Consider the following 26,946-nt stretch of genomic DNA (forward strand, 5'->3'; position numbering starts at 1 on the left):
TTATTGTTTCTTGGTGTCTCATGGAGTCATGAGCCTCTAATTCCAGAATTCTAAATTTTAGGGAATTATTTTCTTCAGTGAGCTTTTGTACTCTTTTTCCATTTGGCCAATTCTCTTTTCTAAGGAGGTTTTTTAAAAAAAAAACAAAACAAAAAAAACTTTTTTTGTGCCCCTTTTAACAAATTTTTGACTTTCTTTTCACATTTTTCCTACATCACTCATTTCTTTTCACATTTCCCCCCTCTATCTTATTTGATTTTTAAAATCCTCTTTAAACTCTTCTAGGTATTCTTTTTGGGGAGCTGTCCAATTCAAATTTTTCTTTGAGGCTTTGCACACAGCTTTTTTGATTTCATGGTCTTTTTATGGATTCGTTCCTTTACTTTTGTGAGGTCAGGTTCTTGTGGTGTTGTTTGATCATTTTTCTAGCTTATTTCTTGACTTCTGTCTTTATGTTAACGTTGGGCTCTGAGAGACAGTGAGAGCGAGAGAGATCCCTGAAATAGCCTCCCCAGAGAAAAACTCCAAAAAAGCTCACTCATGAGATTTTTCACCTAGAGCTTTTCCATGAAGGACTACAACCAGAGACCTGACTCTCCCTCCTGGGTCCAGTTTCATCTGAGCTAAAGGTAAGCTCCCCTCACCCCCCTCCACTGTTGAGGAAGCTGCAATTTTGTTCATCTATATTGGCATGCTATTTTGTATTTAGTGCGATAATGTGGAAAAATTGGCAACATAAAGCCCAAGCAATGCCACTAAGGAACTTAAACCCTTGAAGAATTCCTTATTTGGGGGGGGGGGCTCTCAGTTTATGCTGAGAGGGATTGATACTGTTTCTGGGAAGTCTTAAACCTCAGAGAATTTACTTTACTGAAGGGGATCCTGGTTTCAGGTCAGAAGGGTGCTTAAACCTTGAAGACTTCCTTCTTCAAAGGGGCTCTTGATCTTAAATTGAGAGGAATACTTCCCATTAAAGGGTAGGGAAACTCATCTTCCCAGCTGAAGAAAAAGGGAGCAACCAAAATACGGCCTAAATAATTTTTCTGAGAAGCTCTACTACAGGTGTGTGTCTCCTTTTTAGTGTTTCTGCACCTACAGCATGGTCTCTGGAGACATCTAATGACCAAAATGAGAATAGCAACCCACCTGTTGTAAAACTTAACTGGGACTTGTGGATCACACCCCACAAAAGTCCATCAGCTCTGTGTTTGATTATCTGTGCTTCTGTGCATGTGTAGAAAATCATGTGCATGGAGATAAGAAGGAAAAGCCTTGCTGGCAAATGCTTCCCTGTGTCTGTCTCAATCAAGTAAACTAACTTTTTTTTTTCCTGGGATACAAATGGAAACACTTCTGAGAAGTTTTCAAGTCTTTACTATGAATTTCCAAATTGTGGTTTTGATGTTTTTATAGATGTTGAAATATTTTAGTGAGTGCTGCTTTATTTTAAGAAAAAGAAAAAAATTAGTAGAAATAAGAGAAGATAAACAGATTTGAGAACAGTGCCTGATGTCTTTTTTCTGTGCCAAATCAATTTAAGAAAACAAAAGGAAATTCCCAGGACTCTTAATAGCTCCAGGAACTCACTCCTATTGTTGATATGACACTTAGGAAGAGATAAAGTTTAAATTTCTTTAACTCAGGGAAGCAACTTGAAGGTAAGTGATGCTTAAATCTGGATTTTTACTTGCTTTTTAAGCAGCTTGCCTTTAAGTAGTTATGTTTTTTTAAAACTTTGAGAATTGGTTTTGAATATCAGAAATTGTAAATCCCAGTTTAATTGGGTCTCCAAACTTCAGTTTGTATATTATTCTCATTTGTTCTTTCTACCCCAAAATTTGGGACATTCATCTATTTCTAGAAGGATCTCTTAACCTCTTTTATAATAGACTGTGCAAAAATGGAGGCAGTATGCAGGACTAGATCCATCTAAACCATTTGCTACTAAAAAAAATTCTGAGATTTGCTTTTGTTAATCAATCCCTGCCAGAGATCAGATGGTATCTAGATGTTTTCTGTCCTCATTGACACAAAGAACCAAAACAGTCCAAAAAGACAATGAGTCTCCTAATTTATTTTACGCAAGACTTTACAACAGTTCTAAGAAATATTTTTGCAAGCACTGCCCAGGTGCCATGAGAAATGCTTCTTATGTTGTCACCCAATATCTGACATCAGGACAATATATACAGGAATTACATCACTGGACTTCTGTGTAAAATACAAGTGAATCAAGAATGCTCTATATTGGTCTTCTATGTGTGATCACTATTGAGTGTCAAAAACTAATGGCTGAAACAATTTAACTCTAATTCAACTGGATATCTGACTGGTAATAAGTTATGCTTCTAGATTTTCTTACATTGAAAGGATAGCAAAATGAGGGATACTACTATATTACGAACTGAGAAGTTAAAAAAAGATTGTGATCAGACTGTTTAAACCCTGTTGACAATTTAATAGGGTATAAAAGGGTATTGCAAAAAAAAAACAAAAACAAAAACCAAAAAACAAAAAAAGGGTATTGCCATTATATTATTGTTAATCACATAATGTAAAATTATTACTTGTTATCCAGAATCCTTGTCATATATTCAATTGGATATATTTTAAAACAGATAATTATTTACTTCAGTACAGGGGAGTAAAATCTCATTGTTTGCTAACTTAGCAAGCCAAATTCTGTAGTTCTCACTTAAATGTATAGAGGGATGACTGCATAAAAGATTTAATTGTTGTCAAGCATTATTTGATCATCACTTCTGAAAATCATTAAAGTATTAAATAAAACAAGTTGAATGGAAGATTCAAATTTAACGAGTTTGCCATAGTCAGCATTCTTCTGTAGTTTTGCGTCACCTATCAGGTATTCTCAGTGTACGTAAAACCCGCAACATTTAAAATGTTTCCATTTGGAAATATATACCCAAACTTGATTAAATTGGAGTTCTCTTTTAAAGTAAACTGTAGTCTGAATTAAAAAGAGGTACCTGAATAAGTCAGAATAAGACTTCATTACAGAAGTTATAAATACCTAGCTATAAACACTACTTTACAAGACTGACAATAACTTACATTGAAACACAGTTACTTTATAGGAATCTGCAATATGGACAATATGTTAAAATAATACTAAGTATCTTTAACCACCCCTTCTGAAAGGTAGATAAAAATTAAAACCGCGTATTTTAGTAATACGGATTTTATACATTTTAATTAGTTTGATGGAGTTTATAAATTATGTGACCTCATCTACAATAGGATGTATTTGCCCCTATATCTGTATCCTAAACTGTGGAATCACTATTTAGAAAAATAAGTTCTCTTGTAATTCAGATACTGTTGAATTATAAATTCAACTACTGTTTGAAAGCTATTTTAAAATGTCATTGGTATTATAAGAATAGTTTTAAAGATCTCTTAGGGTATTTGAGACTTGCTATTTGAGCACAGCGATAAGATCTTAGCATTTTTGCTGGTGAAACAATGTAAGATTCTAAAATTCTTAAGCCTGAGAAATAGTAGTGGGGTGACTTGCCAACCTTCTGAATTTGAGGAACTAATTCTATACACAGCTAGAATGCGAAAATTTACACATCTGATTTTACTAAAAAGTAAATTTCACCTACACTTATTTTGTAGCTCTATTGGTCACATCTTTGAGTCTCCTTAGTAGCAAAGTCTCTAAGATTATTTCCTCCTTACCTAAAAGCTGCAGCTGCCAGCGCCCTTTCAGTTGACAAGGTTTGCAATCTGGCCTTGGCAGCTCTACCTGTACTGCAGTACCCCCATGAGGCTGGGGCCCTTTTACAGAGGTACCACATTCAAAACCTTTTATAATTAGATGTCTACATCCATCCAGATAAAGAACTGATAGACTTTGAATGTATATCAAAGCATAGTATTTCCATTTGTGTGTGTGCATGCAGATCGAAGCATATTATTTCCGTGTGTGTGTGTGTGTGTGTGTGTGTGTGTGTGTGTGTGTTTCCTTTTAATCTGTTTTGTCTTTCACAACTGTGACTAATACAGAAAAATGTTTTACATGATTGCACATATATAACCTATATCAAATTGCTTACCATTTTAGGAAGAGAGAGAGGGAGGGAGAAAAATCTGGAACTCAAAATCTTGAAAAAAGGAATGCTAAAAACTATCTTTACATATAATTGGAAAAAAATAAAAGAATTATTTAAAAAAAAAAGTCTTGTCATTGCCAGGCTACTGCTCAAAAGTTAATTGAAATAATTTTGCTCACCAGCCTTACAGTTAACTTTAAATATCTTATAGTAAAAACACTTTCTAGTAAAATTAGCAAATATTTAGATGCCTCCTTAAACTGAATTTCATAACTGAAAGATAGTTACAAAAAATCTTCAATAAGCTTAGAACTAATACTTCTAACATAACCTAGGCTGTGATTTGCAGAATTTGCTATTTAAGGTAAAACATCTCGTGGGATTGTGAATTTTCTTTTTGAGCTTTATTTTCAGGTTTGTTTGTGGCATTAAGTTCATGTTTTATCACTTTGAGAAAAATGCCAGGAACTCAGTGGGAGTGAGACCTATGAACTGCTATGGGTGGATGTCTGTCCCTGGGGAATACTTTGGTAGGGGGGAGACGCAATAGAGACCTTGGGAAGAGTATGGTAGGACCCTCTTGACTCAGTTTCCCATACAAGAAAACTTCCCTCCTGGTTAATTCTGAGTCTGGCTATGATAACCTGCTATACAACTGGCTGCCTATTATGACTCTTGCCTAGAATTAAACAGAAATATGGAATCATCTTTTCCATGCTATCACTATGTCCCTCTTTTCCTTTTATAAGAAATTTCTTTAATCAGGGCAGGTGGTCAGTAGAAAATAATGAGCACAATACTTATGCTATTATTTAACAGATTAATACTGAAACACATTTAAGTTACTGTAACAGGATGCAAGTATGTAAGATCGTAGGCAACTAGGTGGCTTAGTGGATACAGCACTGGCCCTGGAGTCAGGAAGCCCTAATCTGGCCCCAGACAGCTGTGTAACTGTGCAAGTCACTTAACCTCTGTTTGCCCTAATCCACTGGAGAAGAAAATGGCAAACTACTCCAGTAGCTCTGCCAAGAAAATCCCACAGACAGTATGGTCTACAGGGTGACGAAGAGTCAGATGACTGAATGACTTAACAACATATAAGATCTTACTGTTTTCAATCTGATATAATCATTTCCACATCCTAAACAACTAAGTAGGTAAGTATTTATTTGGGCTTGTCATCTACCTGCTAGTAGTTATATATTCATGTGTAAGGCATTGACATAAACCTGTATGTAGCATATGCTCTGAAAAGCAAGCAAATTATATGAGAGTTACCTTAAATAGGTCCCCATTGTTTAGAGTAGGGGTGGGAAACTGCAGCCTTGAGGCCACATATGGTCTAGGTCCTCAAGTGTGGCCCTTTGACTGAATCCAAACTTCAAAGAACAAATCCCCTTAATAAATGGATTTGTTCCCTAAAACTTGGACTCAGTCAAAAGGCCACATTCAAGGATCTAGAAGGCCACAGGTTCCCCATCCCTGGTTTAGAGGGTATTTAAGAGCAGTGGTCTATGTGGGTATAAAACCTACTTCATTTGAACATGGTTAACAACTAAACAACTTAGACAGTGTTCTCTACATACAATTTGGAATTACTTAGTATACGTACATATCCCATTCCAAGTCTTTTGTAATAAGTGGTGTCAAATAAGCATCTTTTAAGTAAATTCATTTGTGTAGCCACTGAACCTAAGAATAGAAGCCATCTATTTATAAACAGTGCTGTTACTTATATGTTCATAAGATTAGTTCCTTAACAGGATCTAATCCTCTCATGAAGTTAATTAGCTGGGGTGAAAATTCTGGAAAAATCTGAGAATAACAACATAATCAGACTCCAAATATTTGTAGTCAGAAAGCAAATTCTCAAAATTGGATTTATATATGAAATTTATATATGAAATTTCATTACATGTAAATTTTCTGAAGTCCCTAATAATTTAAATTTGATGTGCTAAATTGTATGGAGTCTCTTTGTTGAAGCCTGTTGTTGTAAGAGCACTCAATACAGCTACTGCCCTGTTGGTGGGAGCCCCTCTAATTGCTGCATCTAATTCTACAACACTGCTTCCTCACCTACCAATTTCTGTTGACATGACTGCTATTATGTTATGGATATGGCCAAGTGAACCAGCTATGACAACAAGGATTTCTAACCTCCTCCCCTCAAGCTACAACTGGGTTGAAGAAAGCGGGTAATCAGCTCTAGGTATGGGACTAAGCCTTTTACTTTGCCCATGAACAAAGTGGGGAGGGGTGGGGGTGCTTGCTTCCAGCATCTGATCCACGCCTTGATCTTTCTGTTCACCCAGTGAACATGGGACATCTGAAGCCTCAAGGTGAAATGAACATTAGGAGTAGAATCATTATTTTATTACTTTTCACAGTGTGTATGTTTGCTGAGTTTCTTGGATACCTTGTGTATCTCTCCTGTCCTGTTTCCCATGCACCCCTGTAAGTTACACTTACTGAGGGGATTGCTTCCAACAGATTCTGTCAAATGTGCTAGTTATGGGGGTGGACTGCTATGAGATCAGGCCTGATGGTTTTGCAATGGTGATGACAAGTCTCCCCTTAAGAAAGGCAGTAACATACTAATGGGTCCCAGATATCATACAAGATCAACATACCCCATGTGGGGACTCCTCATCCTGGTTTACCTGGCTGCAGGGAAATGGGCTCCTATCATCCTTGGTCTTATCATTCTTTGTAGACTTTGCCTATGTTGCTGTATTGTGCAGTTTGTTTCAAGCTTTCACCAAGAATGAAACTTATGATGGTAGTATAACCTAATAAGAATGACTATGTTAAAAATCTCATAGAATTAGCTTACATAACTTGGTACCAACCCCATAAGATATGTCATCTGTCCTTGCCTGTCCTTGTGCAATTTTAATCTCTTTCAAAGAGACAACAAGTCTGGTAGTTTTGATCCCCTAGCAAAGTTTACAAGACATGGGTGGGTCCCATAAAATAACTAACATTCCTTAATTGATAGCAAGGGGCAGGATTTAGCCTCCCATGAATGCCAACCCACCTTTCTTAGTATAGCCAATCATGTTCCTACCCTCATGATGATGTCAGCCCTACCACCAATCATACTATTTTCCATCTGTGATGCTCCTTGCTCTTTGTTCTCCTGTACTTCCCAAAACTCTAGGAAGGCTAGCAAGTCCTACACTGTAGGCTTTGGTCATTAAGAGAAGCCACAGACCCAATTTATTGGTTACTGCTAGCCTAACTAATAAATTAATGATGCTCAGAACCTTATCTCTCAGTTGACTTTATTTTTCAAATGTAACAGTGTTTGCATTAATTCACTGTATGGTAGCTTTCAGCAAAATATAATTTTTCTGCTTACTTCTTTTAATTAGTTCTATTTTTGCTTTGTCTGAGATTATTATTGCTGTCTCTGCATTTTTTACTTCAGTTACAGTGTAAAACATTCTGTTCTAACCTTTTAACTCTTGTGTGTATCTTTCTGTTTCAAGTATTTCTTATGAACAACATTATTGTTGGGTTCCATTTCTAATCCAGTTTGCTAATCTCTTTTGTTTTATGCATGAGTTTATACCATTCACATTCACAGTTATGATTGCTGTGGTTCTCTCCCTCCTATTCTCTTATACCTACCTTTCTTTTCATGTATCCCTATTCCTTCTTTGAGTGTTTTGCTTCTGAATAATGCCTCCCTTATTATGCCCTCTCTTTCCTTAACCCCATTCCTTCCTATTTGCTTCTTTGATAAGATGTATTTCTGTGCCCAATTGTGTGTTGTATGTGTATTCATTCCCCCTTTTAACCAGTTCGGATGAATGTGGGATTCAGTTGTTGTCCACTCCATCCCACTGACCCCTCCTTGTTGCATAAACTTTGTGTGCCATTTATGAGAGAATTTTCCTTATTCTTCCTCTCCCAACACATTCCTTTTTCCTTCTCATTCTACTGTTCTTCTGAGAGTATCCAAACACAAAAGATAAAAGTTCTGAGGGCTGGCATGTGTCATCTCTCCATATGTAAGCAGTTTAACTTTGCTTATTCCCTTTTTAAACTTTTTATGCTTCTCTTAACTCCTGTGTTTACATGTCAAATTTTCTACTCTACTCTAGTCTTTTTATCAGAAATGTTTGGAAGTCCACTATTCCATTAAACATCCATTTTCCCTCTTGTAGGATTGTATGTTGTCTATAATATATAGTATATATTTGCTGGGTAGATTATTCTTGGAAGTAATCCCAGATCAGGTCTGTACAACTGTGGCCTGCCAGAGGATTTTGGGCGGCCTGAAAAAAATGTAGAGGATGTTTTCCTCTACGTTTTTTACAGGCCACCCAAAATCCTTTGGCACTCCTATAGTCTATAAGGAGCCTACAGGCCACAGGTTGTTCAGGCCTGGCCTAGATCTCTTGCCTTCTGGAATATCACATTTCAAGCTATTTATTCCTTTATAGTCATGGGTGCTAAATCTCCTTTGATCTTGATTGTGGCTCCTCAGTACTTGAATTCCTTCTTTCTGGCTGCCTGCAATATTTTTTTCCTTGACCTGGGAGCTCTGGATTTTGAGTATGATTTTCTTTTGAGTTTTCACTTGGGGATTCCTGTCAGGAAGTGACATTTCAGAAGGAAAGATCTTCCAATTTCTACTCTGCCCTGTGGCTCTAAGAGATCTAGACAGTCTTAGAATTTCTTGGAAGATGATGCCTGGCCATTTTTTTTTTGTTTTTGTTGTTGATGTTCATAACCTTCTGGTATTTCAAAAATTCTTAAACTCAGAACAGTTCTCTCTTCTTTCTTAGTCTTTTGACTTTGTATTAGAATTTCTTGATGTCTAATGCAGCCACTAGCTTCTACTTGTTTTCTTCATTAAGCTTTTGCATTTCTTTTCCCAAGTTCTCTTTTCACATCTTTTGGCCCTAGCTCTTGCCTTTTTTTCAATTCTTTCTTGTACTGCTCTCATTTGGTTTTAAATATCGTTCATTAGCTTCTGCTTTAACTCTTGCTTTAGCCCTTCTAGGAATTCTTGTTAGACTTGTGTCTATGCTGCATTTTTCTCTGAGACTCTGTCTGTAGATGTTTTAAGTTATTCTTATTTTGTTTTTATTGGCAGCTTCTGTGTCCCCATAATAGCTCTTAATGGTCAGGTTCTTTTTTGGTTTGTTCATTCTTCCAGCCTTCTTCTGGACTTTGGACTTTATGTTAGTGATGGGCTCTGCAAACTTCAAGGAGGGAATATCTGGCCTGAACGTCTGTCCTCTCACTTTCTTCCACTGTTTTCACAGTTCAGGTTGGGGGCCTGCAAGCTTTCAGTGGTATGATCAAAACCGATGTGATCTAGACAAGGTCTGTTTGCTGCCCTCCGAGTTTGAGTTCTTCAAGTTCCTGATGGAGGTTTGTGGCTGTTGCTTCACTCAGTTACTACTGGTCCTCTAGGAGGCTCTGCTGATTCAGAATAAGTGAACCACTGGCTTCTGTTTGGTATGGGATGCTCTGCTCTGGGGAATCAGAGCCACACAGCTACTATTTGCTTCCTGGAACTTGTCCTGTGGTCAGTACATGACTAGAACCAATGAGCAAAACTGCTCCCCTATGCCCTAGATCTGTGACTAGCACTGGGTGGTGGGTGACAGAGCTGCCAGATGGGCACCTATCCTGCATTCAGCACTTATTCAAGGATCCCTTGAGATCGGTTTCTGCTGCCGTCTGTCTTGGCTTTCTCTTAGTCTTTGGGTGCCAGAATACTCCCTGTTGCCACAGTCATGTGCTCCTGGCCAGAGCCCCTTTTCATAGTCCAAAGACCTCTCTATGTCTCTGTAAGATGAACTGGGTTGGAAAAATGACTTACTGTGACTTCTTGTCTTTCTAGAACAGAATTTAGTCCAGTGCATTCTCTAGATCTTTGCTGAGCAGGGGTGGAGGGAAACCTAGATGCTAATGCTACTTCTCACACAAGCATTTTGAAAAGGAATAATTTCAGTTATCTCTTGTTTATCTTTCTAGGCTTTTTCATGCACTTTACATTTCAGTCAAACTAGTCTTCTTGGTATTTAGTATATTCAATATTTTCCCTTCTATGTAAATTTGCATAGACTGACCCCCCAAGTCAGGAATCCTGTGGTGCCTCATCACCTCTACCTTTTGGAACTCATAATTTCCTTCAAGGCTGAATCAAGTGGTTAACTCTTTCAAAAGGCCTTTCCTTCAGCCTTTAGTGACCATCCCTGTATCAATTTACATTCAGGTATGTATAGCCTAGCTTATTTATCTTATATTTCTCTCTCTCTCTCTCTCTCTCTCTCTCTCTCTCACACACACACACACACACACACACACATACACACATACATACTGTGCACGAAATTATGGATGTGAATTTTTTGCTCTTGAATTTTTATTCTCAGAACCTGACACACAACATAGTGGGCACTTAGTAAATGCTTACTGATTGATTAAATAAGCTTAAATAATGTTTTCCATGCTATTATTTAAGTGCAAAAATCTTACCTAATGACAGTCACCTTAATCATTTAGCACTCAAGACCCTATATTTCAAGACAGATATGACAAGTCCTGAAGGATCATGCAAGGTAGTAAAAGCAGCATCTTCTTTCACAGATTAAGAAATAGGCTTGAGGTTAAATAATTTAATTAAGCTCATATGGCTAATAATTAGTGACAGACTTTAGATTCAAGGCTCCGCTTTGATGGTTTTGGCTCACTGCTCATTTCATTTGTCTCTATGGCTATAAACGAGATTTAGATCTTCCCAAATACACACAAGATCTGACTATAAAAGCCCAATATATTACAATGGATCTGCTAGTCATTCGCCACTTAAAACATTTTTTACATAGAAGGCCCTAATCACCGGCACTTCTCTACCTTTCTCACCTTTTCTAATAACAATTTTTTCCATTCGCTCTAGGCTTTGGTCATACTGGATCCTTCTATTCCATTAAAACTATATTCTCCCACATTTGTACCTTTAGTCATGCTTCCCTATGATTTCTCTCCCCATCTCAACCTGCTGAAATATTTTTCATACAGTAAGGCATGAGTCAAATAACTTCCACCAAGTCTTCCTTGATCCCAACTGATAATGACTTTCTACTCTCAAACCTGTTAGCCTGTTGTTTTATACCTTTTTAATGTGCTTATATTATTGCTATGTATTACAGTTACCTGGAATGTCATCTTATCTCTCTACTAAACTGTAAGCTCCATGAGGGATAGAACCATATCTTATCTAAAGTCTGAAAAATAAATCCAATACCTAACAAAAATGTTCACTTTATAACACTCATTTAGTAATATTGAATGAGCTGAAATGAAGTTCCAGATTTATAAGACTGAAAGCAAAATATAAGAACTAGTTGGAAAAAAAAATAAAAATTAATTAAAAATAAATAATTTTTAAAAAACACAACAAACTGGCATTCCCAAGTAGATCACAGAACACAAAAACTGGTAAGGGATTAATATCACCTGTAACTGTTGGTGGATCATTCTAATAAAATCTAATTACCTTTCCCAGCTCCAACCCTCCACCTCTAATTAGTTACAGTAACAGAACAGAAATGACAGACTTACTCCAAGACTGTCAGACTCAGCTGATCTATTAGCTAGTTTCACTGAACTATTTTATGTATTCTTTTCCTTGTTAAAAGGGGTGGCTTGTAGAGGAGAGGGCATGTACATATTAACAAATGAAGGTGATATAAGATTTAAAAAATCAATTAAAATCAAGCTTTCAAAAAAATGTAGGTTGAAAAGACAGGTGTCTGGATTCAGCCAACCAAATTTAATGAGCACTTACCTTCACAAATACCATTGGAACCATTGCAGGTAGCATTGTCCAGGTGTGGTCTAGAAGAATCATCTGGTAAAGGATGTTTTATGTATCGGCTAAAAAAAAAAAATGGCAGTTTGCTAGTTACTACATCTGTGGTGTATATCTATACCTAAATGCATATAATTTTATAACTAGATGGATTGTCAACCATTTCATGTAAACCACCATAGCCCTATGCTTCTGCTCAGTAGTCAGCATGAACCAGGCCAAGTCAAATTCTTTTCTTAACATGGCTTCTAAGGGACAAATTATGTTAAAGGTACTCTGGCAGCCAAGTGAAATCATTTCCCTAGAATATCTGGCCTAACTTTGAACTCTCCTAGATGGTATCTTTATCCAGTCTTACTGGAGGAGACATATTAGTTATTAAAATACTTGAAGACTCCAGATTGGATACTTTGCAATACTGCAAGAACAGGTTAAGGGGAATCAGGCTGTGGAAGTCTTAAACAACAAGTCAAAGGGGTTGCACTTTACTTAGGCAACAAGGAACGAATGAAAATTTTTAATTACAGAATGATTTATCCAGATTGCATGCAAAAAGAAAATTAGACTAGCAGCACATAATAGATTAATTGGATGAATGGGAGAGAAAACAGAGGAAGGAAAAATAATTAAGAGGTTAGTTCACGTAAATCATTTTGAAATGTCCAGGTCTATATGATATGAAGATTTGTGGCACATTTGTTGTCTCATTAAGAAGTCAGTAGTCTTACATTTTGAAAAAGCTTAGTCACTTTCTAATAACCTAATTCCACAGGTTTCACATAAGGAGCTATATGGAGAAAGACTAAATTTTAAATTATGCTACCATTTCCCCCCAAGCCCTCCAAAAAGATCACAATCTAGAACTCTCCTCAATCAGTTGATTTCCAAGTACCCAGGGGAATCCTTTAATCAGTATAATGAAGCAATCATGGATGATTTTATCAGCTACTACCCCAAGAAACAGACAGATACTTTACATCTCAACCTGAAATTTATCAAACACTTTGAACATTCCAAAGTGAAAGGAAACCGAGAAATAACTTCTAATGTGTTCACAACTGGCCAGTGAGAAACTTGGCTTCCTGTCTTCCACATGATAATCAATGCCATCATATTCAATGCACTTCATATTTATCTTCCCATGACAAGTGATGAAGAACTTCGAAAATGTACAGAATATGTCTCTAAGTGAAAGATCAGAACACCCAACTCTTTCACAACTGATCATCATTACAACATTGCTGTTATTGTGTGCAATGACCTCCTAGTTCTTCTCACTTCACTTTGCACCAGTTCATATAGGTCTTGCCATGTTTTTCTGAAACCAACTGACTCATCTTTCTTATAGCACAACAGTACTTTGTCACAATCATACACCACAACAGCGTGTTCAGCCATTCCCCAAATGATGGACATCCCCTCAATTTTCAATTCTTTGCCACCACAAAAAGAGCTTCTTAAATATTTTTGTATATATAGGTCCTTTCCATTTTTTTCTTGATTGGTGGTGGTAATCTAAGGTTGGGGATTATAAGGTTAGAAATGATAAAAGGTCTCAAATCTCACAGATTACAGAGTGGTAGATAATCACTAAAATGGTAGATGATAGGGTCAAAAGACTAGGCCATAATGAGAGTAAGAGTTGGTTTAGGGAGATTATGTGGGAAAGGTGGAAAGGGAGAATATTGTGGGTCAGAGAATAGAACTTCAAAGTTTAAGATCTTGGATGGGTTGTAATTCCTATCCCATCAAACATGATGACATCTGGATGTAACCATACCATGCAGAAGTGGGACAAAGGTCACTGGAATTGATAAGGTTAAACAACTTTTTTTCCACCTTTTCTAAAAATGTCCTACCTCCCTTTACCTTCTAAATTCTAGTCAAGCCTTTATAAACCCAACTCTACAACACCTCCTCCACAAAGCCTTTCCTAGTACTCTCAAATCTTTGGACCTCATACAGCACTCCTCACAACACTCCAATATACCAAAGTATTACTATGTTCTTCTATTACAATTTGTATGTATGTCACATCCCTCTACTAGAGTGTAAGCTCTATAAGCAAGGATTATATCTTATCTAGAGATTCTGTACCTATCCAAGCCCACTGGTATTCACAGAGTGGGTGATTAATATAGGTTTGACTGAAAAAGAAAGGACAAGGGATTTCAGTAGCACTTAAGAAAGTACAATAGCAGAAAACCAAGACTCTAGTATCCTATATACCAACAGGTACTTGGTCAGGATGCTATTCTCCTTCTCAGAAATGATAAAATGGATTTACATGCCAATTTAAATACACAGCTCAAACTAAAACAACAATCTGAATGTTCAATACATACCTGATACGCTCACAGATAACCTGGTACAAGTAGTCAAGGGTTAATTTGTGCTTTGGGACAGAGATTAACAGTGGTTGCCCATAAAGAACAGTCCCAGAAGATGTGCTTGTCTGCCTGATTTTCCTCTCTCTGAAGTAAACTGGAAAAGTGACACATTCTGATCCATCTTCTGTTGTATTGCAGACTTCATATCTGTATTGATCACAGGAAAGAATAAATTCAAAACATGGAGCCTGAAAGCATACATTTTAAGGTTAGGAGTGTGGCTATCTGGAACAGACCATACTAATGATGAAACATGCTACTCACCTCCTGCTAGAAAGATAAAGGACTCAGAGAAGAGAACCAGACATATATAGTTTTGGACATGGCCAATAGGGAAATTTGTTTTTCTTGACTATACATGTTTGAAACAGGTTATGTTTTCCTTTTACTCTCAGTTAGAGGGGGGAGTTGGGATGGGAGGGTGAGAAGGCAGATTTTTGCTCAGTATATATGTGTGTGTGTGTGTACACATATATGTATGTATGTATATTAAGTATGTATATGTATGCATTTAACTTTTAAAAAGAAAAAATCATTCTTCAGCTACTACTATAATTCAGGGCAGGTGCAAAGAAATAGTCCTTAAGAAGAGATTGTAGAGGTCAGCTTAAGGAACCTGAAGATTTTTTGTCGGTCAGATTCTACTAAATTCTGAAGCAGCCTCCAAACATTAAGCCAAAGTAGACCCCTGGTTCCCACCATCATTGTCTGTATAGCTTTTACTTCTGACCCAATCACATCTACAGCTTTTCTAAGTATAAAGGACAAGGTAAAACAGACAAGAGGGGCCAGGAGTTTCTTGAGCCTCTCATTTTCTCAGTAGGCTAGAGTACTACGTGAATACTGAGGTCTTAGTCTTTGACCAAACTTGCTTTCAGTGTAAGAGATTTATAATATCAGGGATCACTCTTCAAAAAAGGAAGCAAATTTGACAAATTATTTTAAAAACCAAATTGTAATATGAACAATGATGTACTTTTTAAAAAATCAGTGAGTAAAATCAATATTTACAAATTTACAAAACTGTCCTGTGCTTGTCATTTATCTGACTTAGTGAGATATACAGGACTATGATTTATTGATGTTTTATCATAAAATGTTAATAAAATTACTGATAATTACTTGTAGTTTTCCCCTTTTCCTCTAGAGGGAGATCTGACCTTAGTGATTCAATTGTTGAAACCCAAAATAAAAAACCCTAAAATAATAAGCAAACCCAACAACAAAGAGCTCTGGTTACAATCTAAGCAAAAAGGAACTCAATGTTAATTTCATTAATATATTATGTATTGGTGTGTTAGAAGATAGTATCTTCATAAATCAAACCTGTCAGGCCTCTCTGGGGAAAAAAAAAAGGCCCTTCCTCAAGGACTTTGACCAACAGACTGACCATCTGCTTTGTCCCACACTATGCACACAAAGCTCTGGGTACCCTTAGGTCAACACATTAGTTTCAAGAAATTAATTTACAATCTTGGGTAGTAGTGATTACTGTTTCTTTACAGAAGTAGCTTCAGAAATTTTCTCTAAGAGACCTGTGTAAAGGGAGGAGAGTATATTCTGTTCAGTATATTCACCTGCAAAGATATTCAAAGCAAAACCAATTTACTAGGTACAAGTTAATGACTGTTCTTTTTTTTCCTCAGAGAAAAGGGCAATGATTGGGCCCCAATTCAAACTTTCCTTGCTATGGTAGATTTAGAAAGGCAGGGCAACAAATTGGGCTGGTCTTGTTTTTCTCTTCCCCCAATACCCATTCTAAAAAGTGAGAATAGGCATTACATTTAATAAGACTGCATCATAAGTCATGTGTATTGGGGCGGGGGGCAACAAAGAGCAGTTTATTCAAGAATAATCTATGAATTTTCTAAATTATGGAGGTAATGCAAATGGGATTTTTTGCTCAAGGAAGATATTCCAGAATTTACAGAAACACAAAGCCAGTGGGGACCTCAGGTATCACACCTTGTCCAACTTATTAATTTGAGAGATTAGGAATTAAGGCCTAGATCAGTGAAGTGACTTTGTAAAGAAAAAACAGTAAGGTTGTGGCCAACCAAATCAGGACTTTTAATTAAATATTCTTTCTACTCTGCCATGATTCCACGTCTTCATCTTTCTTCATTTCTCTTCCTCTGGTCAGATTAATAGCAATACAACCTTCTAGCCAAACATAAATAGTAAACAGCAAAATGTAAACTTAAGTGCATTCTAAATATTTCATCTTAAAAGGGTTAAATATTAACCTTAGAATATAAAATGTTCCCTTAGACAATCAAGCTTCTAACAAGTTAACAAAGCTCTTGTCCTGTTGGGCTCTGTAGCTCCCAGCAGTGCTGGGCATTTATCCACAGCTGTCCATTACTGCCCCTAAAATACACCCACTGGTATACTATCAATATCAAATATGCCAACAAATTAAATCTGATAATGAACATGAGGACAACCACAGTCAAACTTCTGGCATGTGTTCTCTGTAACGAAAGCTTACAAATAGTTGGATACTCACACAAAGATGTCATCCCGGGTCATAATATGATTTAAACCTTCATCCATCTGGAAAATTTTGTGGAACCGGTGATTATACACATCTGTGACCACCATCTAGGAGTCAATAACCACAGAAAGATTATAGGCTTGAGAGCCTACCATCAGCTAAAACAAACATAAAATAATAATAGTCCCTTCTCTCTGTCAGAACATTACAGCCTACAAAGTGCTTTCACATCCATTATCTCACTGGATTCTCATACTAACAGGGGTGAAGTTAAAACCCTCATTTTACAGATGAGGAAACAAGCCTCAAGAGGTACAGTAAACTGGCCAAGGTGACCCTTGGTCTAATTCCAAATCCATGCTCTTTTAATTATACCATACTGCCCCAAGGAAGAAAATGCTTTCAAAGTTTGCCCGCCAGAAGGGGCAGTTACAAGGCACCAGGTTATAGGAACTGAAGCCAGCTGACTTTACCCTCTCAGCTATATATGGAGGTTCTTTCACCACCACCCCGCAGTAGCTACCTCACAGTTCCAGTCACCCTAAGCCCAAGATAGTGACTTTAGCAAAGAAAACTGGATGTTTATATGAAAAAGGTTTTGTTTATGAAACTGAAGTGACAACATACTATCAATATCGTATTGCCTGCCTTCTTAAGGGGTAGGGAGGGAGAGAATCTGGAACTCAATTTTTTTTTAAAAACAAATGTTAAAAAAATTTAAATGTAATTGGAAAACATTTACCAAAAATAAAAATATATTTTTTAAAAATATGAAAGAAAAAATGAAGTTATATCCTATTTCCTCTTAAATAAACATAGGATGGCTGGCCCACTAAATCTAGAGGGACAAATTTAATTAGCAGCAAGCACAGAAAAAAAGGTAATACAGGTTTTCTAATGCTTCCTCACAACATACATGGGCACTACCACTGCCCCTCAAAGTGACTCCAGGTGCTGCTAATGGACAGGAACACCAAGGTTCTGAGGATTTAGAAAGGGCATCAAAGATCCAGCCCTGTGAGTGGCAATCTAGAAGCAGTTTAACTCTAAATATTATATCTAATTTTATTAAAACTTACGTTTTCAGCAGCAATACCGGAGAGCTTTGAGAGAGCCTCACACAGGTCAGACACGGCCCCCATCATTGGCACAGTCACTCGATACTACGAATAAGGACAAAAAGAGTGTACAGAGATTCAAGGAAGAAGATGAAGATCAAAGTGGAGAGACAAGTCTGCAGGGCCCTGGTGTCACTGTCATTTCCTGGCACAATTAAAGCATCTTTCCTAAAGCCATCCAAGGCAGAACAAGGGCATGGGGCTACAAAGGTTACTTCTGCCCTCAGCAGCCTCAGAAAATTAACCAAGAGTCAGACAAGTCTAGCCAAAGCTAACACCTCACCTCTATTATGAGGGTGGCAGGCAGTGTGGAAATTGTGTTGCTGTCTTCCCCACCTATAAGTTAAACTATTTTGTCCTTGATATTTGCAGAATAGAATGATGAAGGGAGAGGGGGAGTTCTTCAAAATTTACTGATTTACAGAATAAGAGTTTTAAGGACCTTAAAGATCTTCAAGTCTAACCTACTCATTTTATAGAGACAGAAACTGAGGCCGAGAGAGATGCTTGTCCAAGGTTACTTTGTTAATGGCACTACTAATTGACCCCAGTCCCCTGTATCCTAATCTAGTAGGCTTTCCAATTTATCACTACTTTTAAGTACTGTTTGGTCATAAACCTTACAAAGTGCTTTGTACTTAACATCACAGGATCAAATTATAGAGCTAGAAGGACAACAGGATCACCTAGTCCAGAGCTGCCCAACCCTAGGTTTTTATTGAAACAATAGACAATATACTTTGATTTGCCATTTTAGTGAGAACTCTGAGGTAGCCCAGCTTTGTTTACTAAAGCATTTATGTAAATTTCTATGCTTGCAGGTGGCTCGCATTTTGGACAGCCCTGATCTAGTCCAAGACTCATTTTGCAAATGAGAAAAGTGACTTATTTTAGATCATATAAGCAAAAGAGCTGGGATCTGAACCCAGGGCCTTGTGACTGTAAATCAAGCATACCTTCCAGTAAACTACATAAAAACCTTGTGATAGTATTATGTCTAGCATACCTGGTAGTTATTATAAGTTTAACTACATCTTTATATATGCATCCTATTCCCTATTTGGGATAATAAGCTCCATGAGTGCAGGGAACTTAATTATTTCCCCTGAGAGCCTAGTACGAGGCGTAAACTTTGCTGTTGACAGAATAACTGTTACTCCATTTTATAGAAAAAGGCACTGAAACAAAATGACTGCCTTGTTTAAGGTCATATTGAGTCACTGGCAGAATAGGACCTCTACCAAAAGACCTACTAGTCCCATCTTATTCAAATTAACTAATTCACTATATGAATCTTAGGCATTGCTACCACTACCACTACTGAGGTCAAAAACTTTAGTTTTTCAAAGTTCCAATTCAAATGCTTCTCAACAGAACACTCAGATAATTTAAGCTTTCAGCATGGTATGTAGGCAAAAACAATAAGGTGAGATTATAAAGGAGTCTAATCCTAAAGCCAAGTTTGTCTGTTACACTAGATGTATACTGCTTCCAACATCTCTCTTTCCCATCCCAAAGACCCAGTGAACATCTCTGGGCCTCAGGTCTGATATACTCCATATGATATATGGAATTCTAAATTTTCAAAAATTAAAGTTTCTAAGCAACTTCGAGGTAATATATATTAACTTCAAGTGCTCAGTGTAAAGGTCCAGCTTTAAGCAAGACTTATGCTCAAAGGTCACCTATAGTCTTTCTTTCAAACACATACCCAGCACCTGGAATTCTAAAAGCACCCAGAGACTAACACTACTTCAGATCTAGAAACTGAGATTTGAATGAAGACCAAGCAGGGCATATACCTGGGTAGGTCTACACTGTGGATCTGCAGAAACCAAGAAGACCTCCATAGTGCGATCTTTCTTCAGGGGCAAGGGGAGAGTTAAATAACAGAATGGATCAAAAGTCACAGAAATTTTAGAACATTCTGGGCAGACCAACGTGGATTTGAAAAGACCATGGAAAGTGTCCACTATCACAGAATCATTTCGTAACCGGTGATTCTCCCACGCTTCCTTTGCCACCACCTAAAAAATAAAGGAAAAGACACTAGGTAAACAAGACTTCCGCTTCACACATTTCATTTATGGGATTCCAAAGCAGCAATCCAAGGCAGACTATAAGTCCATCTATAGAAGCAAAATAACAATTTGTTCCTAAAGTAGAGAACAGAACCTGTCTTTATTAGCAGGACTTAACAAGCCACGACTGATTCCCCCTCCCACTCCAAAGACCCAGGGGCCATCTCTGGGCCTCAATTCCCTTTCTTTTTAAAATAGACCATGTGGCAGAGTGTCTGGGCATCAGGAAACCCTAAGTTCAAATAGCAACTCCAAAATTCTCTAGCTGTGTGGTCCTGAACAACTTAGTAGTAAATAAATAGCTCGTATCAGTTTCCTATTTTATAGCCTAAAAAACCAATGTAATGCTTAAAGCATTTCGGTAACAAAGTAATTCAATAGTGAAGCTGGCTGTTCAACTTGGATTTTAATAATAAAGAAACAGTAATAATAGTAACTTAGCTTTCGAGCTATAAGCTGCGGCCAACAAGACATGATGCCAATGTTCTGTTACCGTCCCTAGGAAACAATGGTCCAAAAAGAACTTCTGTCTACTCTAGCTAGAGCTTGCCACCTCCAAGAGGTCCCATCTTTCTAAAATCAATAGATTTCATTGATCTGACATCAAATATCATACCAAGTCCGGCCGGCCGTTGGCATCCTTTAGCTCTAAGTATGGTTTCTTCTTTACACGGTTCAGATCCTCATGTAATCCATCCAGAAGAAAGGCCAATAACTCTTGAGAATCCTGTTGCTGGTAACCCGAAAACTGAGGGGCAAAACGACCAACCTGGGTCTAAACAGAAACAAAATAAATTTTTAAAAATACTCTGATTAATATGTTGCCAAAGGAAGTTCACTAGGGCACTCCATTATAGGACAGCCCTCCCTCTCCCCTTCCAAGCTGACATCAATCCATTAATGACTACTCTGGGGGTCTAGTCATTCAACTGCTAAATAAAGCTGTGATTTCACCGGGGAAAATGCTCCCTCAACCACGTCTTCTATGCTTTAGTAGACAATACTTAATGAGATGCTGTGGCCAAAAAAGGCATTATCTTATAGTCAATTTTCTGATAACAAGGCTCTCGGAACTTGGCTATACTGTCTTCAGTCGACAAATAGATAATCTAATCCTGGGCTCATCTGAGAAGGCTCTCAAAACCTGCCAGAGCTCATGCCACCTTCCTCAGCCCAGGCAATCCTCATGGCATGATGAGGTACTGGAAGCATATTTTGATGAAGGAAATGGAAATATTATACACAAATAATACCATCAAAAGAAAACAGACTACAGAAATTACAATCAGAAACAGGCATCAGAATTACCTTCTGGCAGAGCCCAAATCTCTATTTTGCATATACAAAACAAGCTCAGGTCTAGAATAGGCAGAGGAGACCCCATTCAGCAGGAACGACGCCAAAATGTTTCATCTAGTATGAAACCAGCAATGAAATTTAGGGAGAGATCTAAATTAAATTACAAGCAAAGATATTTGGTTTAAGTCCCAAGTTGGTGTAAGTGAGGACAATGTCTTATCCCTTCCACTTACCAGTTTCTGAAGTTTTTAGAAATGCCATGTAGTCAAATTGATCCAGACTAGGGACTGTCTCGAAAGAACGATTTGTGGGAAGACAAGGTTGGAGATATATCCCCAAACATCCTTAAATATATAAATATATCATACCAATATACCATCAGATATGCTAATGATATTTTTCCTATCTATCATACTTATATTTATCTAAACCATCTTGAGACTATGTTTAACTTTACCCTGAGCCTATTCTTGATAAGCATGTACATTATTATTTATGACCTATTTCCTAGAAGACAATGGGGATCAGAGAAGACAATAGCATTGGTTTTTAATTTCAACAGGAACACAATGGAAACTATGCCAGGAATGTCCATCTTCTCTTCCCTTTTCTCTAGTTTCTTTCATTCCTTCTTATTCTTTAAAGCCTGACTCCAAAGCTACCTAGTTAGGGAAGCTTTGTAGGGTCTCCAAATAGTAAAGACCAGACAGAAAGTTACATGAGTGGAGCAGCAACTCTTGCTTTAAGCTTGTATTTTATTTATCTCTGCTCTGATCCAAGTCTTCATTTCTGATGGTACTGTATATATGTATTGAAGTAGTCCGACTTTTCAAGACCACTTGTTCCAAAACTGTCTTCTTTTATATCACAATCATTTCACAAACTTGGCACACTTTCTTTTTTCCACCTCTCTAACCCCCTCCATCCCATCCACACAAGGTTTCCTAAATCTCTAACAGACTTTTGTACTCAGAGCAGGCTGATTTTCTAACATCTGATACCACTGTCATTCTTGAATCAAGAAAAGTCCTTGATTTAAGAGTATGTGACTTACAAACACCCTACAGATTATTAGTAGTGAATTCCTACATTCTTTACCGGCAAGGCCTTTCCTACCACTGTTGTAGGAGCCTCCATATAGCCCACTGAACACATCTTTACTGATGCCAACACTGAGAAAGGAACAATTCAGTTGATGGAGCCTGCATTTCACTGTAACTCTTTATTGCTCTCTGGACTCAAAACACAGAGATAAAAATACTATTTCAGCTCAAAGAGGTTTTTGATCCAAGAACCTAGCTACCATGTAAAATCTATTACAAATTCCAAACAACCAATACGCACAGAACTTTCTGAACAACTGATTTGTAAAATGAGCACTATCTGAGCTTAAAGAAAACACTTTAAAACACCAGCTTAATATTGTCACTCACAGGCCCAATATAACTCATGTTTAAAAAAAAAAAAGGCTCATTTAAAAACTAGAAAACCTGTGATAAGGATTCACCACTGGACAAAAATGCTGGGAAAACTAGACAGCAGTTTGATACAAATTAGATTTAGAGCAATACTTCACACCAAAACCCAAGATAAGCTTCAAATGGACACATGATCTAGATATAAAAAGGCATATCATAAACAAATTACAGAAACAATGAAATTAACTTTAATATCCATGGATGGGGAAAGAGACCAAGCATGGGATAGAGTACAACAGAAAATAAATGGACAATTTTGACTACATAAAATTTAAAAGTGTCTGCACAAACCCAAAGCATCTAAAATTAAAAAGGCAGTGGTTAATTGGGGAAAAAAATGTTTGCAGCAGCTTTCTCTAATCAAGGTCTCATTTCCAAGTAATAAAAAGAACTGATTTAAATTAAGAATAAGAGCCATTCCCCAACTGATAGTCAAAGGATATAAAAAGGGAGTTTTCAAGGGAAAAAATCGTTCCAATAGCTAGTGTTTTTACAGCATCTGAAGTTGTGAAACACTTTACAGATGAGGAAACTGAAGCTGAGACAGGTTAATGTCTTGCCCCAGGTCACGGAGGTAGGAAGTACAGGAGGCTGTATTTTAAGTCAGGTCTTTCTCTGTACTACCTACCTGTCTCCACATGAAAACATGCTGATTCTATCTCATAGCCTCAGACTGGCAAAGGTAACAAAAAAGGAAAATCACCAATGTTGGAGCGACCGTAGGAAAACAGGCACACTGATGCCCTGCTTGTGGAACTGTGAATGAGCACAGCCATTCTGTAAAGCAACTAGGAATTACAGCCCCCAAGTGAATAAACTAGGAATATTTCTTTGATCCAGTGAGACCACCACTAGGCATAAACCCAAAAAGATCCAAGAAAAAGAAAAACGTCCCATGTGGACAAAAATATTTACAGAAGTTCTTTTTCTGGTAGCAAAGAACTAGAAACTAAGGGGGTGCCCATCAATTGGAGAATGGCTAATGTACGGTGTATGAATATAATGAAATACTACTGTGCTGTAAGAAATGATGAAAGAGATGGTTTCAGAGAAACTTGAAATGACTTATATGAACCAATGCGAAGTCAAGAGAGCAGAAGCAGGAGAATTTATGCCATAAGAACAGCACTATAAAAACAATTTTGAAATCCTTAAGAACTCTGATCAATGCAATGATCAACTGAAATTCCAAAGGACTGATGAAAAAATGCTATCCATCTGACAGGAGGGTCAAATATGTAGAATGAGACAAATATTTCTGGACAAGGTCAACATGGGAATTTGTCTTGCTTGACCACATTTATTTGTTACAAGGACTCTGGTTTTTCTTCCCTCACAGAAATGAAGGAGTGAGAGAAACTAAATGCTTAATCATTGAAAAAAAATTTAACTTAAACACAGAAGGAAAGAAAATGAAGCAATTCTCACAAGGGAATGTCTACCTACTTTGAACATCCGTGGGGCCACTTGTGTGTTCCTCCCAGACCACATCTGTTTGATGAGTTCAGCATAGGCCTCAGCAATTTCCCCTTTCATGCCCAGAGGATTATCTCTGTTGATTTCAGCCTCGTATTCATCTTTCAGAAAGTATTCGGTCAATGGTGCAGTGTTACTCAAGCACTGAAAAGAGAATTTTGTCAAGGCACACACACCCATATTAAAACAAGTAAAGATGTAAAGAATAACCAAGTATATTAACTAATAACATGTACAGAATAACCAGATCCTGAAGTAGTCAATTATTATCTTTCCAAAGTAAGTTTTAGAAGTTTTCAAAGGATAATGGGAATGAGCATCCACAGATTGTGCTGATACAGCTGACAGAGTCTTATACTTACATAGTGTTCTTAAAAGTGACCTCAACATGTACTACCTCATCCCATCACAATTATTGTGTGCTGAGGTTAGCAACAGAGACAAGACCCCGGGTGCCTTGACTCTTAGTCCAGCATTCATTCCATTAAGCCAACCTAGTAGATACAAAAAACCTCCCACTATCATTGATGTATCTAACTCTTCCTGCAGGACTTCATGCTTTTGGTAATTCAAGATGAAGTGAACCTCATTTTGAGTTTCTCCCGGAGTTTGTGAAACACTAGGGCTTCTGGACTTCCAAAGGTAGCAGTTCTGAGCCAAAGCTTCCTGAAATAATTGGCCTACTGTATGCTATTACCCAGGTGTAAAGTCTGTGGGCAGAGCAGAGGTGCAGACTGCTAAAAGCCACCACTACTTCCCCACAGTGAATTCGGAAGGCCACAAGGCAAGTGTACCAATATTCTCAGGAAAAGTCTAACCTTTAGAAATAGCAAGATTCAAAATTGAACTTAACATACATCTCTGTGTCTTTTCCACCCAATACAGACTAGGTTTGAAGAAGGCATGGACCTCGTCTTTTCTAAGTCTTTTTAATCCTTACCAAGACTGCACCCACTGGTTCTTATTAAGTGTCTACTGCATAAGTTAATGAGCCTAAGAAAAAAATTCTGGTGTCCTAAAGAATAATTACATCCTCCTATACTAAAATATTTTGGCATCTACAGTTGGCACCTAACAAGTCAGAGAAAGACTGGTGGAGGAATGATTCAGGGCTCTTTTAAACTTGAGCTTGGGAACCTGTAGAACACAGAAAACCAGAAGTTGACTATGGAAAGTGTAAGAGGATATTATGCACCACAGCTGTCACAACTTCCAAGAATTTGAACATTCCTGGGAAAATTCAAGTTGTCTTTGACAACTAGTTAATTCTTTAGATGGAGGCTTTACACCTCTACCTGCAAAGCAGAATTCATGAAGCAGGTGTTCCCCAGGTTTCCAAGTCCACAAAGCCCAGGCTGAGTGTGAGATTGAGACTCTCGGCAACTATAAGAACTGGAGAAGCCAGAACCTCTGGAAGAAAACAGAAACACTCATCAGAAATAGAAGAATATACTCAACAACAAATGCATACAGACCATTACAGGGTTCTACTCTTCATTCTATTCCAACCTCCTATTAAATTTATCTAGCTAGGTACATCAAACCTCATTCAAAAGCATCACACAATCAAGGAAGGGGCCACACTAGTGCTTTATTCTAAATCTTGCCCATCTGTGAAGAATGGAGGGATCGAATAGGGGCTAGACCTGTCATTTCACTACACAGAAGGTACACCCAGGTGAGGAAATGCCCTCCAACACAAGGATAGCACCCTCTCTGCCTCCTGCCATCTTAGAAGGCAACCTCAAGAAATGAAAGGTTAAGTTAACTTGCCCAGATTCACAAAGCCAGTATCAGGGATGGATTAAAACCTGGGTCTTCTTCACTTTGAGACCAGTTCTCTATTCATGATGCTACCACACTGCCTCTCCCTTAATGGAGAAGAAGTCTAAATTCTTCTCATCTTGCAGAGTGAAGTAAGTATTAACTGTATTAACTTTGAAAAGGGCTGGGTCCTGGCCAAATACTGGACACCAACAAGGTAAGCTTGCAGCTAATTCCCACCCAACCTCTCCTCTCCCTCCAGCACCTCCCCCCCCCCACCTCTGGATTTTCAAAACTGGCAGCTGCATTCCTCTCTCTTCCCTGCCATTACATGACTGTTATGATGAAAGAAAAAGGTTTATTACTGGGGTTTATTACTGTGTTCTTCAGCTACTTAACAGGCCATAATTACTAAAAATAAAACTGCAACAGTAGCTCAGCACTAGTCACTTATAGAGTAGGAAAAAAAATAGTTGGGTTAATGTTGTTAAACACAACTAGTAGGCAGATGCTGGGGTGGGAGTGGGGGTGGGGGGGTGAAGCTACCTAAAGTGGCTACAGAACTGACTGAAACAAAGGGCAAAAGGCCCCAACCCCCAAAACAAACCACCAAAGGCAACTAAAAAATCCTAAGCCCATCACATCAAGGACAGACACTCAAAGCCAGGAGGGTCAGGAAAAGATGTCAAGGAAAGAGAAGCTATGAGAAAAGTCCCGCTCTTACCCCCTGCTGAGACCGGAGCTGTGCACGCCAGAAGAGTTAGCACTATCACCATTTGTAATGGGAGAAGCAGACATGGAAGCATAGGAACTTGTTGTTGATTTTGGAGAGGTAGTAAAAGCTCTGCTAGTGCTTGATCTGGGAGAGAGGAAAGAGCAGGAATAATGCTACTGACTTTTTACAGTGCTTGGCAACACTTT

General features: G+C 37.8%; 1 protein-coding gene across 2 annotated transcripts in view; it reads right to left on the reverse strand.

Annotated features, from left to right (window-relative positions):
* Positions 1 to 26,946, reverse strand: part of USP4 (ubiquitin specific peptidase 4) — an 80,474-nt gene that overhangs the window by 30,092 nt on the left and 23,436 nt on the right. The window contains exons 7-15 of one of the 2 annotated variants that reach the window (XM_036737834.1): positions 26,750 to 26,884; positions 25,557 to 25,671; positions 24,232 to 24,405; positions 20,625 to 20,783; positions 19,730 to 19,954; positions 17,889 to 17,972; positions 16,822 to 16,916; positions 14,268 to 14,459; positions 11,899 to 11,987 (exon numbers count right to left, since the gene is read on the reverse strand). In XM_036737834.1, the coding sequence (XP_036593729.1) occupies positions 11,899 to 11,987; positions 14,268 to 14,459; positions 16,822 to 16,916; positions 17,889 to 17,972; positions 19,730 to 19,954; positions 20,625 to 20,783; positions 24,232 to 24,405; positions 25,557 to 25,671; positions 26,750 to 26,884 (1,268 nt within the window). The remainder of the gene's footprint in view (positions 1 to 11,898; positions 11,988 to 14,267; positions 14,460 to 16,821; positions 16,917 to 17,888; positions 17,973 to 19,729; positions 19,955 to 20,624; positions 20,784 to 24,231; positions 24,406 to 25,556; positions 25,672 to 26,749; positions 26,885 to 26,946) is intronic. The other variant, XM_036737835.1, reaches the window with a different exon arrangement.

This window comes from Trichosurus vulpecula, chromosome 9, assembly GCF_011100635.1.
Source record: "Trichosurus vulpecula isolate mTriVul1 chromosome 9, mTriVul1.pri, whole genome shotgun sequence".
NCBI lineage: Eukaryota > Metazoa > Chordata > Mammalia > Diprotodontia > Phalangeridae > Trichosurus > Trichosurus vulpecula.